The following is a 15903-nucleotide window of genomic DNA, read 5'->3' on the forward strand; positions in this document are numbered from 1 at the left end:
CTGACTCAAGTGATAATGATTCTGGTGCATCAGGAATCAGCAGTCCTTCTCCATGGGGTACTGGGTATATAGCTGATGGAATGTTTGGTTAATCCACACTCCACTTTTTCTTCTTTTGATACACCTTTCCCAACTGGAGTTACCATGCAGAAGTAACAATTGCTGGTATGATCTGTTGACTCTCTCTAAATCACCGGCACTGCAAAAGGCACTAGATTTCCTTTTTCTGTTCAACTATTGGCAAAGATCTGTTGCACAAGTGCTGCAACGTATGTGTGGGGCCCACTTCTTGTCCTCGTCTCCATTTTTGCAGCCAACATAAAGGCAACAGGCTTTCTTAACCATACGTAGTTATATGGCACTTTTGTGCTGCAAAAGTCATTTCACCATAAACACGGCCAAAGTTGTCTACACTGCTCACACAAGTACAAGGAATCTCTGCTCAGTTTGGCTGAACAGAAATGCACAGTTTGCTATCCTCTGAAGATGCCGGCCACAGAGACTGGCGAAACGTTAGGAAGAACCACCTTCAGAACACGGCCAAGAAGCCCGAAAAACCCACAACAACCAGAAATGCATCCCTTTGCAAAACCAAACACTAGCAAGTAAAAGACTGTGGCATTCACCCAAGTCATGAATATTCATATGCTATTTGCATAGACCAATGGGAGTGCTGGAGGGCGGGGTCACAAGGTATAAGAGACTCAGCAGGAGATAGACATAGATAAGGTTTAGATAGGGTTTTGAGATGGACAATTAGAGAGTTGAGAGAGTTTTGGAGTTCAGTCAGGAGAATGGTGGTGGAGGGTAGATAAAGGAGAATGTTTGTTTAAGAGTTAACAACATTGCTTGTTCTGTCAACAACTGTAGCAATAAACAATTTCTATTTGGTTCTTTTAAACTGACATATGGCCTGGACATATATCATTAATAATAAGTATTGTTGATGAAATCAACTGGTGGCAGCTGAAGGGCACGTAGCGTGAGCTTGGTGCCCTTGGTGAAACAATCAAGGGCGACGTGGAATCGCGACAGAGACAATGACACTATATGATTCCTAGGGCAGTCTGTTCAGCAGAAGGATGTAAGCTTCATTATCCATGACTTTTAGAAAGTAATCATCCATGACATCTAGGAATAACATGACACAATTCATATCATGTATGACGCAATATCAGCTTCAGATTGCATCATTCACTTTTATGCCTGAAAAGCAAGTACTGTGCAAATCCAGTCATAGATTTATTAATTGTTCCAATCAAAGATGTATTTTAGTAATTTCTGGTTTGAACTGAGGTCCCTTCCCTTTATAACTCACTTATCCTCCACCATTCCCAAGTCAAGGGTTGTATACTGACCCAATAGCGTATCTTGAAAACTAGAGCCAATCAACAAATGTAAGCATGATTTTTCATTCTCAGTGACCCAGAATTAGTGAAGTTTGACTACATTTATTTTAGAAGCATTTTTGCTGTAGACCAGTATCCACAAAATTGATGAGTATTGATATACCATCCATGAATATGGATGTGGTTCTATGAATCACTTTAATACTATTTTCTCTACTTAAGTAGTACCATGGATACTCAGGGACATCAGTAATTCCAGTATAATATATAATAGGGAGCCTTATTTTTGATGCAAAAGGCACAAACACCTACTCAATTCTTTGTCCACGTCACATAAGAAATAAAAGGACCACAAACACCTACCCATTTCTTTGAGCTCCATGTTGAAAAGTTCCAGCCAGCACGCATCAATTTCATCCAGGTCATAGCGACTTACTCTTTGAGAGTACGTTCTGGTGACATCTAGACTATCAGAGCTAGACAAGTTGCTTGGTGAGGTCTGCGGGGAAGAATGTTCTTGCAGTGGGATTATCCTAGGGAAGAAAACGTATGGACATATAAGGGTGATACAGAGCGGGAAGAGTTTGCTGTTCAAAGTATAGGTATAGGTATTTGTATCTTGAAATTAAGTTATGGACAAGTATCCACTGCAACACGAAAAGTAAAATAACTGGGTTGAATTACTGTATCTCAGTGTCTGCGGGAACATTCCGAAGCAGACCTACACCATAAATATAAGAACTAGTTTGATGTAATGAATAGAGTAACAGATTAGAACTCAGGAGATCTGCATCTGAATGCCTGCTCAGCCATGGAAACTCACTGCAGTGGTGGTGGTGGTGGGGGAAACTGGTAAAGCCACTCCTTAAATATCTCACATACCTTGAAAACCCTGTTACGGTCACTGTACGTTGGGTGTAACTTGATGACATTTAACACACAAACTATAAACATAAACTTTTTAAACTCTCAGTTTCTGCCAAAGAACATGGGAATCACAGGTTCGTTAAGCAGTTATAATTTAGTGAAGAGGATGCCTATCATGTTTAAGGAGCTATATCTGTTCCTTCAAAACCTTGCAGGTGTGATTCCCTTTTTTAAAAATTGGAAAAGCAATGCCTTGCACAAGGCACTATCTTTCATTTTACATGGCTGGAATGTCAAAAACGAAAATGATGTGGGGCATTGCCCATGACCAAAGCCAAACTAAAATGGTCTTAAAAGCAATGCTAACTTTTGACTCTTTGAAAGACAAGTATTTCTGAGATGTTGCCAAAGGAAACTGCATGCAGTTAATGGCTTGTTTCTGAAGTAGTGATTTTTGACCTTTTTGACAGGCAGCGGAGGCTTTTTGAAAGACCGAACACGAAGGGAATAAAGTATATACATACACAGGACTTGATAACAATTTAATAATCAACTATGTCAAGAAAAATGGCTTTGTGAATGATAAGAAAGGTTAAATCATCAACATGGAGGCAAAGGTTGAGTACATCACCCTCGAGCTTGTTGAAAAACTGCCCTGATTAAGTGATTCACATGGCAACCAGTCTCAACAGAGACCACCCCTACTACGAGAAGGGCTATGAACTATGCAGGCAGAATAAAATAAATTCTCTCTCACTTGGAGCAATATTTTATCAAAGTCAAAATATCAGGCAAAAAAAGAGAGAGAAACAATCTGCCTTTAGAAAGAAGTCCTTCCTTACCACATCGCAGGTCTTGGTCTTCAGCCCAAAGGGCTCTCTAGCTGCTGTACCAAAATGCAACTTCAGAATTTTCCTTGAGGTAACGAACGGCAAGATCATCTCAAGTACTAGCTAGAGGTTGAGGATGACCCAGTTCAAGCCAGACAGGAAATTCTAACAATGTCTCCAGAACAGTTAAAAACCAAAAAAAGAAACCTACATAATTGGGGATTTGATATCATTCAAGCTTGTTTCCTGAGACAGGCTGCTTCACTCCATCTTATCACAGGGCCAGCCCTACGGGCTACAAATAATCTACAAGGAGCAATTTGGATATGCTAGTAGCACCTTACCTCTAGTGTTGCACTGCTGAAAACAACCCCTGATAACTGATAATACTTTTCAGTACAGTACAGCCACAACAGCCTACTGTTTACAGTTTCTCTGTGGCTTAGAGGTGAAGAAGGAAGACACACATGCGGAGAGGACTATTTTACAAGCAGGTTCAGACTGAGAAGCCTTTCTGAAACAGCATTCCCCAAGAAGTATATAATTCATAAACATCTTTCCAGAATAAAAATGGAACAAAAGAACTTTCTTGGCTGGTCAAGAGAGTGGCGACATTACTGAAGGCTATTGTGATTTTCTGTTCTCATTTCTCTCTCAATGGGAGAAATGGTTTTACGGGTTCTTAGTTGAATGTTACTGTTTTTTTCAAAATGTTTCCTGTGGAGCACCAGGCTTCGTACCGACTCAAGCAACATGTTTGGTGCCTTGGATTTATGTTCCTGGAAAAACTTCCTTTTTTTTTTTTTTTTTTTTTGGGTGAAGGGTCTGACTCATCTTCAGCATCTGAGCAACAGTCCAAATCAAATCAGGACTAGCATCCCAGAGGGCTTTGTTGCCTTTTGCCCTCCATTACAACAGACTTTCTGAGTCAGATCAAAGGCTGCCTGATAACCCAGCATTTCTGTTCCTGAGCTGTCAGTCGGTTGCCATTGTGAAGTATACAGAACCGTCCTGCTCTCTTTCCACAGAATCTGGAACTCAAAAGGAGTGCCTCCCATTTGTTTTGGCTCATATCCATTGACAAGTCTTCCATGAATAGGCAACTATATTTAAAAGCCACCTACTTTGAACACCCAGTACGCGAAGGCTGTTAAATTATTTTTCCTCATTTGCTGCCTTCGCACTGTTGTTAATTTTATAAACCTCTTATCATATTCTCACCTTCCCTTCCTTTATTGTCTGCTTTCCAAGCTAGCACTCCACTTCCTGTAGAAGCCTTCCCTAGCACAGCATCCTTCAGGTTTGCAGGACTGCAACTTGCACCATGCGCCCAGTATTATTGGAGATGATGGGATTAGTTATCCAGTACTTCTAGAGGATGTCAGGTTTGAGAAGGTTGCTCTATACCATGCAGAGGAACCTGCGCATGAGCTATTTCACTCCAGGTTTGCAAGCACTTCTTGGTAATGTACCTACTCTTGACCTGTGTCAGCCTGTTCTTCTACCCCTTCAGAGGCCATGGACTGAACAGACTGGTCTGTGGAGAGCTGAGGTGGGGTTGGGGGTAAATGGGTGTACCTGCTTTGTAGAAATGAATTAGAAGCCCATCTTGTCACAGGCCATGGCTCTGTTCTTATAATTCTACAGCCTGTCTGCAATACCGCAAAGGTCCAAGTTGCCCGCACAACAAACTGTGAGACACAGAACAACAAACTCCTTCTTTCCTCTGCAGTAAATGTAGGAGCTGACCAATCCCTCAATGCGTCCCTCACCATCTTCTGACCCCATGCTGTAGATATGCACTGCCATATTCAAGGCACAGAGACAGGCAGATCATGCCCTTCATGAGGTGAAAATAATTAGAAACAAATAATTGTCCTCAATAACTAAGGCATAATTATGTTGCATGAAGATTATAACCCTGCAAGAGATACCACACTGCTCAAGTGCCACCTCTTGCTGCAGCCTCACCTTGTGAATGTTGAGGTAAGAACAAAGTGAACGGGAGGAACACGTCAACAGTTTTCACAATTCAGACAGTAAGGAAAAGTATCTGTCTTAGTTACTTCTGAGAAATGGAAAAGTAAACAGTCACTTTTTAAAAATGAACTGTTCTGTCAACTAGCTATTGTGGATGATATTGGAATGAGGCAGGTAAGGTACTAATTTTATGTAAACCTCTGAGCCTTGCTCTGAGTTTATACTTTTACTTTATGGTGAGCAAAAGAGCTGCTGGAGGCAATCACTGTGAAGAGCTTATAGACCTGGATCCACAGATACTTTTAAATTTAGAAACACTTCCCTTCTGACAGCCCAGGAATTAAACCAGCGACCCCAACCCAACCCCCCACAAGATGTGATTCTTTTATTTCCATTTTGCCAGCACTATCATAAGCCTGCCGGCAACAACCTCCCACATGTTTTGATTCTGAAATCAAACAAATAATTCTACCTACAGCTACATCTGCCTGCATCAATCTTATCATAATGTTTTCCTATGACACAAGAGGTTTTCTTTCCCCTGGAGCTTACTGAGGGTATCACTCAGAGTAATCACATGTATAAAACCACCACTTCAGAAGGAGGGGGGGGGGAGAAAGAGAACCATTCTGGATATATATAAACGCTATGAATGATAAATGAATACAAGCTGCCTGAGCTAAGGAAGCCAAGCTATTGAAGTTATTAAGTCACTTATTTTGAGAACTTCAGAAAGTGGACTGTTGTGGATAAGAAGACCACAGAAATCTGTTTCTCTGGCCCATAAAAGATAAAAACTGACAAATATGCTAGCTAAAGATAAAACGAAATATTTTCCAAGTGCTGTCCACTTCTGCAATAGTCAGAAAAGCTCAGAGGTTTTGTGTTTTCTTTCAGAAAATAATTACTTACTTCCCTGCTATGCAGCATCTACATAGATGGGTAGTCAAAAACATTATCCCAGTTGCTTGTAACTGTTAATGGCATCATGGCATTCAAATCTGACATTCTGACACTGCAATTCACAAATGTACAGTACTTGACAAACTCAACAGCATTACAAGCATACTGTATAGTAACAGCAAACTGATGTGCTAAGTTATGATGCCTAGCAGCTATCGAGAAAACAAGAAGGGAAGGCTTGGGGAGCCTCATTGTCTGCTGGAGAAGAAAAAGTCTAGGTGGTTCTAAAAGGCTCCCTACTCAAACAGCAGAATGAACACGGGACATGTTTTGTAGCCACATACAGCACACTTTGTTGAGGGAAAAAGGAATGTCAATGTGGAGTACAACATCCTGAAAGAAGACATGGGTGTATCATGGAAGTAACGATGGACAGGAGCCTCTCGCTACACAACACCTTGATTTCAAGGCCTGTTTCATCCGCCTACTACTGAGCTTTAATGTTCCCACACTACAAATCTGGCTACAAAATGAGACCACTCAAAAATAAGGTGCTCTTTTATACATACTGGGCAGATTTTCAAAAGCAGAAGAGGCCACTTTGTGGCCCACCACATCCCCTTACTGTTAGGCATGCAGAGAAGAGCTGATGTGAAATGCAGTTCAACATCTGAAGGGCCACCTGTTCTCAACCTCTGTTCTACCCAAGATGAACTCAAAACAAAAATAAAACCATGCAGCAAAGACTTATGTTCAGTGTCCTCCAAGATGTACGGGACCTTGAATGAATTTTAAGCAGAACTATGGAAATGGAAAGAGGTGCTAGTTTCTGTGACAAGTATGCTTCCCCCCACCCCCAGACTGTACCCTAGCCAAGACTCTCCTAGTTGATTAAAAAAAGGGTATAAGGGACCTCCCTCAAATCAGCTACAGTGAAACCCTTCACACATTTTGTTAGTGTCGTGCACAGCTACCTCATAAGCCAGGTTCAAACATTTTCTCCTGCTTGAGAGTGTTCAATAATATCTGTGAACAAAATGTCAGTCTAGATAGGACTTTGGTCTAGCCCATCAAGAAGGCTTTTCTCACACCCTTGTGTTCTTATTTCTCACCCTTAAAAGTGTCAGGATTCATACTTAAAGTATGGATACTTAGCTCAAGCCTCAGATTGCCAGGACACATGTTATTATTTTGCATGTGAAACTGTAAGCAGAAGCATGCTTCACACTCATCCCTGGAAGATCTACTTCGGATTGCAAGAACTGAGATCTGGCTGTGTTTCCTCTAAAAGGTTGTGAGTTCTGCTGCATAGAGATGAACTAATTAAATTTCCCCCAATGCATATGTGGAGAATTATCCACATCTACAGAGAATAGTGACTGGAAGAAAACAAGGTTAAAAGCAGTAAATCATTCAGAGACACAACAGGCAGCCTCCACCAAAGCTGACTGGATGAAGGCACAGCTCAAGCACCAACATTTTCAGAGATATACCAGGCAGCCTCTTAGAAGGGCAGGCCTTTTGGGGTCTTGGGGTCTTCTAATTATTAATTTATTTCTCACTGCTTATTACTGGTTCATTAATGTGCTCCAGCACACAGTTTGGGATTCCCTATCCTACATACTCCATGTGAGATGCTGGAATGATGGGCACTCATGCAGACAATGCAGATAGCACACCAGATGGCAACTGCTTTTCAGCATTAGTCTGTGTAGGCATTATGTCCTCCATATACTGGTGATGCTGGTATGTGTAGGATGCTTTGCAAGAGAAGCTGTCATGCATCCTTCACAAAGATTGGCTTTGAACGCTAAGAAATATGGAAGAGAGAAGGGACCTCGCCTGCCCATGCAGTTTCTGGGTGGGAATTGAACAGGCATTTGCTGTCAATTTTCCAGGAATTCTCCAAGAAGCTCTGAACCATTATGCATGACACTTGCCACACACACAACAGCAGTGTCACATGTAATGATATACCATCACAGGAAGGAAAGCGGACTGGGAAGCAGACTGAGATGCCAGCTCTGACAGCTCTTGGCACGCGCAGAAGCTGAAGCTTGCCATGGTATTTGCAAAGATCACATTTCCCCCTTGAAATATCACATTGTGACACAAATGCTAATATACACTGATTCTGACAAGAGAAAGAAAAAAGGGGGGGGGAATCAAAGAAAGAGCAACATCCTGTATGTCCTTCAGGAAATAATTTGAGCCTAGGAGGTTCGTGATCATTCAGTTCACTTTGCTCCTACATTTCCATGGGAGTAAATTATGCCAAAAGAAGAAAAGGAAAACAAGATGACTCTTGCTATCTACACTGCGAAAAAGAAAGAAAACCTGTTGGATCAATCCACGAGCCCATCTAGTTTAGCAGGTGGCTTCTGATAGTGGCTCACTGTATAGTTCTGGATTGCTTACACCCTGGGGAGGAGCTAATAGCCCTTGTGATGCTTTTTTAAGATTCACAGGTTTACCACCCCTGAAACTGTAGCTTCCAAAGAAGGATCATGACGAAGACCGATCAACAAACCAATCGTATCAACTCCTCACTGAATATTCTAAACAAATTACCATCATGTGGTAGTGAATTTTGTAAGAAAATGGAGTACTGAATTCGACAGTATTTATTTTCTCATGGCTGTTCTGAGCTTTTTCCCTGGTAAGGAAGTAAATGGGGCATCTCCGATCAATTTCAATAGGGGAGCCAGAATTCTAGTTAATGTTAAGTGCTATCAAGTACTTTCTGACTTTTGGTAACCTTATGGATTAATAATCTCCAAAAGATCCTGTCATTAACAGCCCTGCTTTGGTTCTGCAAATTAAAAGCATGTCTTAGGCTGACTTTACTGAGTAAATTCACGTCAATTCAGGTCTTCCTCTTTTCTAGAATTACAGGAGAAAGGTATAAAAAGATCTCTCAATTCTCTTGCTCCATAAATAGTACAGCACTTCTACATCAGGGGTCTCAAACTCAATTTGCCTGGGGGCCGCTGGAGGCAGAGTCTGGGTGAGACTGGGCCACATAAGATTTTCCGCCAAGCGGAGCAAGAGCCTGAGGAAGCTGCCCAGGAGTTTCCTTAGCCTGGGGACGGGGGGCGCAAGCCCTTGTCGCTGGCCACGGCCCCCTCCGGCTCCTTCACTACCACCACCAGCAGCAGCAGCAGCAGGATGAAGAAGCGGAGAAGGGAGGGAATGCTTAGCCGGGGGGAGGGGGAGGAGGGCACAACATAAAATTAAAAAAAAAACCTCACAGAATCGCCTTGCCAAAGGAGAAAAGCCCTGATTGGTACCCACAAAATTAAACAAAATGGGGTACGGGGTGGGCCCCCCACAGGTGTGCACGGGCGCGCAGGCGCAAAAGCCCAAAACATGGTAAGTTTCTCACATGAACTGTACATGAATTCTTAAGAGCAAGAGACCTGGCCTTTTTGGACAGGGACCGATATCTGTGGGACTCTTTTTCATGTTAAAGGTAAAGGTAAAGGTTCCCCTTGACAATTTGTCCAGTTATGTCTGACTCTAGGGGGCGGTGTTCATCCCCTTTTCCAAGCTGTAGAACCATCGTTTGTCCATAGGCAGTTTCCACGGTCACGTGGCCAGCGCAACTAGACATGGAACGCTGTTACTTTCCCACCAAGGTGGTCCCTATTTATCTACTTGCATTTTTGCATGCTTTCGATCTGCTAGGTTGGCAGGAGCTGGGACAAGCGATGGGAGCTCACTCCATTGCATGGATTCAAACTGCTGACCTTGCAGCCCAGAGGCTTTGCGGTTTAACCCACAGCAGCACCACATTCCACACCTTTTTCATGTTACATATTATTTAACACCTCACCACTTCTTCGAATGGGCTTAAAGTAATGAGCTCTAGCTTCATCCTGGGGTTCCAAGGACCCGTTGTGTTGTGCTTGAAACAGGACCTTCTTGGGCTGATCTTTCTACGGTGCTAATGCAGTTTATAACCGGCCTGTCCAGATGAGCCATTTTGGATATGGGGTGGATCAGGTGACAAAGGGTCTGTTAAAGTTGGGGGAGGAGTGATGTGCCATTTGGCATGCTCCTTCCATCCAAACAGCAAATGATCCCAGGTAGCCCAATCAACTGTCAATTAAGTGCTTCCCCTAAGCATCTGCAGAGGGACTGGGGAAGTGATCTTTTTAACACTGCTCTTCCGTCCCTGTATTGGTGTCATTCCGTCTTCTCCCTTCATCCCCTTCTTGCAGCCATAAAAGCAGTTGGAGGCTGCTATCTCTCAACTACATAGGGACTGGGCCAGAAAGCTGTATGACAGCTCTTAAAGGGGAAGGATGGGTCATTTTAAGTAGAAACACTCGCAGATGAGGGGTTTTTTCCCCCTAATCCAAACCATGCCATCATCAATCCACATACCATATCTATAATGGCAGTGTAGACAGGCCCACTGACTGATTTTACTATTCTTTTGTTTCGTTTCGTTTAGTCGTGTCCGACTCTTCGTGACCCCATGGACCAGAGCACGCCAGGCCCTCCTATCTTCCACTGCCTCCCGGAGTTGGGTCAGATTCATGTTGGTGGCTTCGATGACACTGTCCAACCATCTCATCCTCGGTCGTCCCCTTCTCCTCTTGCCTTCACACTTCCCCAACATCAAGGTCTTTTCCAAGGAATCTTCGCTTCTCATGAGACCTTCATTACTTCTGATAAAATGTCAATTTCTGTCGTTTCTTTTATCATTTCCATAAGATCTTCTTGTTTCAGTACCACCTGACTTTTCCAATTTTTAGCGTAAAGAATTCTAGCTGCAGTAACTATACACATAACTATACAAGTAACTATACACATAACTATACATTTCTTTATCCATATTATCTGGTATCATATTCAATAAGAACAGTTCTGGGGTTAATGGAACCTTACAACACATTATTTGTTGTAACACAGTATGTACTCTTATCCAATTCTTAAAGAGGTTTGATAGAAGAGGTCCCACTGCTTCAGAGGTCTGATCTGGCCATGGTGGCACATGCCCTAGTTACCTCTTGGCTGGATTACTGTAACACACTCTACCTGGGGCCGTAAGGTGTTTGGAAACTCTTGAAGGGTCCAAAATGCCACAGTCAAATTGTTAACTGGTTAGTTAGAGGCAGCATATAACTTCCCTGTTACAACAGCTTACTGGCTGCTGATCTGCTTCCAGGCACCACCATTCAGAGTTACGATCTTAACCTATAAAGCCCCAAACAGCTTGGCTCTAAGCTATCTAAAAGACGGCATCTCCCTCTGTGAGCCTGCAAGGGCATTCAGAGCATCAGGGGAGGCCTTTCTTTTGGTTTCACCACCCTCACGGGGGCAGACTTGATGGTAGGGATGAGGACTAGAGTTGCTGGCCGTGCTATTAAGTTGGACTTCAGTTGCACCGGTGACTTGACTCAGGTATTCTTCTTCTTCAATGACTTGGACTCAACTCATGACTCTGAATCCACCCTCTCCTCCTCCTCCACCACTACCCCCCTGGGAAGAAAGCTTGTTTTTAATTGGAACTCATATTTGAGACTCGTGACTTGGATCAAAACTATGGCGTCATAGCGTCCCATTCCAGCTGGAAGGCACAAGAGGACATTTTTGTTTGGTTGGGTTTTTTGGTGGGGAAGTTTGGGGTGCCCAGGAGTGCTGGTTTGCTTCATGTTGTCTTTGGATGCCCACAGGTTGGCCCCACTTAGACCATCACTGTGGAAAATAAATGGAAAGCAATGGGACTTAAATTAGTACTTAACAATTCATGTTGATGTCAGTAGTTCAGCACCTTATTTTTTTTATTTCTATTCAGTTTATATTTTATTTTATATTTATTATTTTATAAAAATATTTTTATTTATATTTCTTATACTTATATTCTAAAATATGAAATACTTCATATTTTAGAATATAAATATAAAATATATAAATATAAATATAAATATAAAATACTTCATATTTTAGTAATTCTGAAGCAGTTGCTATTCCTGCTTCAGAAGGTTTCTTAGAACATAGTGTTTTTGTTAGTTTCTTCTCATGGGTATTCTATTCTATTAATATTCAATTTCAAAAATCTTTGTTACTGTAATGTGCCCTTAAGTCAAAACCAACTTAGAGCAACACCAATAAAGCTTTCAAGGTAAGTAAGATAATTAAAGAGTGGTTTTACCAGTTCCACACACCCCAATGAGTTTCCATAACTGAGCAGCGATTTGAATCCAGGCTGCCTAGGTCTTATTTTATATATCCAGTATATTACACTGTAAATATCCAATCAATCAATCAATCAATCAATCAATCAATCAATCAATCAATCAATCAATCAATCAATCAATCAATCAATCAATACTGCTTCTTCCACAGGGTCTTTGATACTTTGAAAGCCTTCTTCTTCACCTTCTACATAAGGTATTTGCTATAAAAATGTATTGGATTAAAGAAACATCTCCTTAGGAATCGGCAGACCCAATTCAACTCTAAAGGTCTGACAAAGGCTTCAAAAATGCTGTTCTTGTTGATTTCCACCTGAAATGCTGTTAGTCTCTTGATATCATGGCATCAGTACAGCCTGTGTTAAATCATGAGGCAGCTGCTTTAAATAGAAAGCTTAGTGTTCTTTTGCAAATTGATCAAGCCGAAATATATGTGTTTCTTTTTTACTGCCACTAAGAACATCTGAACTGATCCAGCTACACAGCATGCTCAGGCTGTAAGCCTTTATTAATCCTACTTACATAACTTGCTTACAAAACAGCCAGCTTGCAACAGGTGATAGTTCAAAATGTGTCCAACTGATGATGCTCAGAAAGCACTGGGCTCTGAAAAGTATTTTATTTTTAGCTTGGCACAGAAGTGCAAATATCATTCTGCATATACATCCTAAGTTGCATTCACATTAAAAACAAGATCAATGGTCAGAGACTGAACAGTTTAACTGTTTCAGGCCCCAAAACCAAGGTAGCTGGATTGATTCTTGGGAGCATAACAATATTCATAAACCACAGGTGGGTAATACTTTTATTAGGCAGTGACTTGACAGCACTTAACAACAACACACCACCAGAGGAATTTGGAGGGCTGTAGTCTAAAAGGGTAATTTTCCACAAACTCCGATACTGTGTTTCCCCAAAAATAAGACAGGTTCTTGTATTAATTTTTGCTCCAAAAACCACATTAGGGCTTATTTTCAGGGGGTGTTTTTTTTAAATGTACAACAATCTATGTTTATTCAAATAAAGTCATGTCATATTCTGGTTGCTACACAATGGTGGAGGGTGGGGTTTCACTTAACTAGGGCTTATTTTTGTGGTCGGGCTAATATCACAAGCATCCTGAAAAATTATACTAGAGCTTATTTTCAGGTTAGATCTTATTTTCAAGGAAACAGGGTACTTCTGTAATTATTTAGTAACAACTCCTTGATTTCTCTCCCATTTGTACATGGCATTCTTTTTCCGCTTTTTGTATGGAGTTCATGGTGACAATTTCCCAGAGATCCAATTTTTAAGAGTAGGAAAGGATGATGGACAAAGCAGTCACAAGAATGAGTACAGAGCTCCTCCTGAGCAATGTTTCTAAAGAAGCAGACATGAGCTGCCTATGGATCACATATAGCCTTCACCACTTCTGGTTGCTCTTTCTAGGGGCTGGACAATTTTGTGTTAAAAGGAAATACATGAACCTTAAAATATACCCTCCTTGCCTCCCCCCCCCCGGCCTATTGTGCTGTCCAGTCCCAGACAATATCATGCTCATACAGTACTGTTGTTGTTGTTCCTTATCTTTTTATGGATGCTTTACTGCTTTTTGAATTGGCTGGTGGATGAGTGAGGCATTTTTTTCCATAGGTCTAATTACTATTTCTTTCTCAGGTACTGTTGCCTGCTTTTAGAATAGACTGATGACAATCTGTTGCTTTGCCTCTGCTTTTTTGGAGCAGTTTTGAAGGGTTCTTAGGGCTTCTGGAGTGCCACAAAACATGAAAGGGGAACATCAGGGATGTTGGCAAGTCTTTGGGTCTGAGTCTGAATCCAAATCTTGAGTCCCAAGACCCAAGTCTCAGTCCCTATTAAAAACAAGTTTTCCCCCCACACACACACAGGAAAAAAAGGAGGGGTTCCTTGGTGCTAAGTTGTGAGTCAGGTTGCAAGTGATGAGTTGGAGGAGCTGAGTTGCCAGTGCAACTTGGGTCCAACTAGGCAGGGAGTCTTGTGATTTGAGTTGTCATCCTTGGGAAACACCATCAGGAAACATGAAAGAGGCTTTCTCTTCCATGCAAAAGTGAAAGTACCAGGACACAATAAATAGTAAAAACAGGTGGAAACAAAAGAGGCACACCCGAAAAGAACCCAAAATAAAAGATACAGGGCAACTTTTAGAGAGGAAGGATGGATCATTCTAAGCACAAACACAAACAGAAAAGGTCTCCACCCCCAAAAAACGCTAAACAATATCATCAGGGTTCCAGGCTCTAAGTCAACAAAGTCTTCTACATCACCCTGAAAGAAGTGGCTGGTGAACCTGCAAGTGGAAGCAGCTCACAGAGGTGAACAGGCTTCACCTTCATTTGGAAAGTCTGCAACAGGCTTTTCTCATACACCCAGTCTCCATTTCTCTCTCAGCCAATTAACTCCCCTTGTCATCTTGTCTGTCCCTCAATCCTGCTTAACATTTCACCCACAAAGAAAGGCAGGAAAGGCAGAATCACAACCTTTGTGATTCTTCCTCTTTCTCCACTGCTCTGGCCAAACACCACTCATTCCCCTTGGCTAAACAGTAACAGGTAAGGGGCAGATAATCCTGGCCTCGGTCCATGAAAGGTGATACATTACAGTCAATGATTTGTTCCAGCCCATTGCCGCAAAATACAGCTCATTACCGAAGTAACTCATTAGTAAAATGAGTTACTTCCAAGCTCAAAAGATGCCACTGCACTAGCTAAAAGTAAATGTTCAAAGTGCTGGTGGCTGGAAAAAGCTGTGCGTGACCCCACTCTCGAATGATTAATAGGGCAAGTTGGTCCCCTGAGGGCTTCTGTCTAGAACTATCATTTTATAGAAGGAAATCGGAAGCAAAGCAATGCTGAAGCTAGAGGCAGGACACTTTCCAGCAGAGAGAAATAAATCTTCATCTCTCAGTCTCATGCTGCAAGAGCTTTTTATACCTCAGGATATGGAATAACTATTTCTTACCATATTGCTCTGAAAAAAATTACAAACACCAAAGAGAATGCGCTCACAGAACATTATGGTCCTGAGACCCAGTACTGAGAAGGTACCTAACCTGCAAGCAAGGATTTATGTTGCTGCAGTTTTCAGAACCAAGGTGAATAAAAATTGGTGGTTTTTAAAAACCTCAAATTGATTTAAACCACAATTTAAATTTTTAAAAATAAGTTTTTATTTACATTGTCAAAAAATAAATTTAAAAAATTTAAATCAAATCTACACTGCTTAGAACATAACAGAGCTATCTGGTCCTTCCTGTATTAGCAAGGGGAAAGACTTAAGCACCGCTGGGTATGGAGTCTGTGCCCAGTGCAAGAGGAATAAAGGAATTTTTTAAAATAGTGATTCAGACCACTGGTCCATCCAGTCCAGTATTCTCAACTCTTGACTGTCAGCAGTATCTCTTCAGTTTTTCAGAGGGGATCCTTTCTACCTGGAGATGTGCCTGCTGTTCCCTGGTGATGTTGTAGCTAAGTATTAACCAAGCTAGACTTTGATTAGCTTTCAAAATCAGGAGGATCAGAGGTGTTCCAGGTGGGATGCTGAATTAGATACAGGAGTGCCTTAACAGACATTACTGTCTTGTAATTTGCTATCTCTAGGGCTTAGAAATGTTAATTTTTGGACTACAGTTCCTAGAATCCTTAAGACAGCACAGCCATAGCCCAGGGCAAGTAACACACAGCCTGCAAACTTCTTATGTACCCCCCAGCAGCTCAAAGGCACATCCCATTTTTTAAATGGGAAAAAACA

The 15903-nt window shown here is 41.7% G+C and overlaps 1 protein-coding gene across 7 annotated transcripts in view; it reads right to left on the reverse strand.

The window, feature by feature from the left end:
• The window catches only part of JADE2 (jade family PHD finger 2), a 236507-nt gene that overhangs the window by 112971 nt on the left and 107633 nt on the right, over window positions 1–15903 (reverse strand). For all 7 annotated transcript variants that reach the window (XM_020794422.3, XM_078385723.1, XM_072990142.2 and 4 more), the window contains exon 5: window positions 1713–1882. In XM_020794422.3, coding sequence (XP_020650081.3) covers window positions 1713–1882 — 170 coding nt within the window. The remainder of the gene's footprint in view (window positions 1–1712; window positions 1883–15903) is intronic.

This window comes from Pogona vitticeps, chromosome 2, assembly GCF_051106095.1.
Source record: "Pogona vitticeps strain Pit_001003342236 chromosome 2, PviZW2.1, whole genome shotgun sequence".
NCBI lineage: Eukaryota > Metazoa > Chordata > Lepidosauria > Squamata > Agamidae > Pogona > Pogona vitticeps.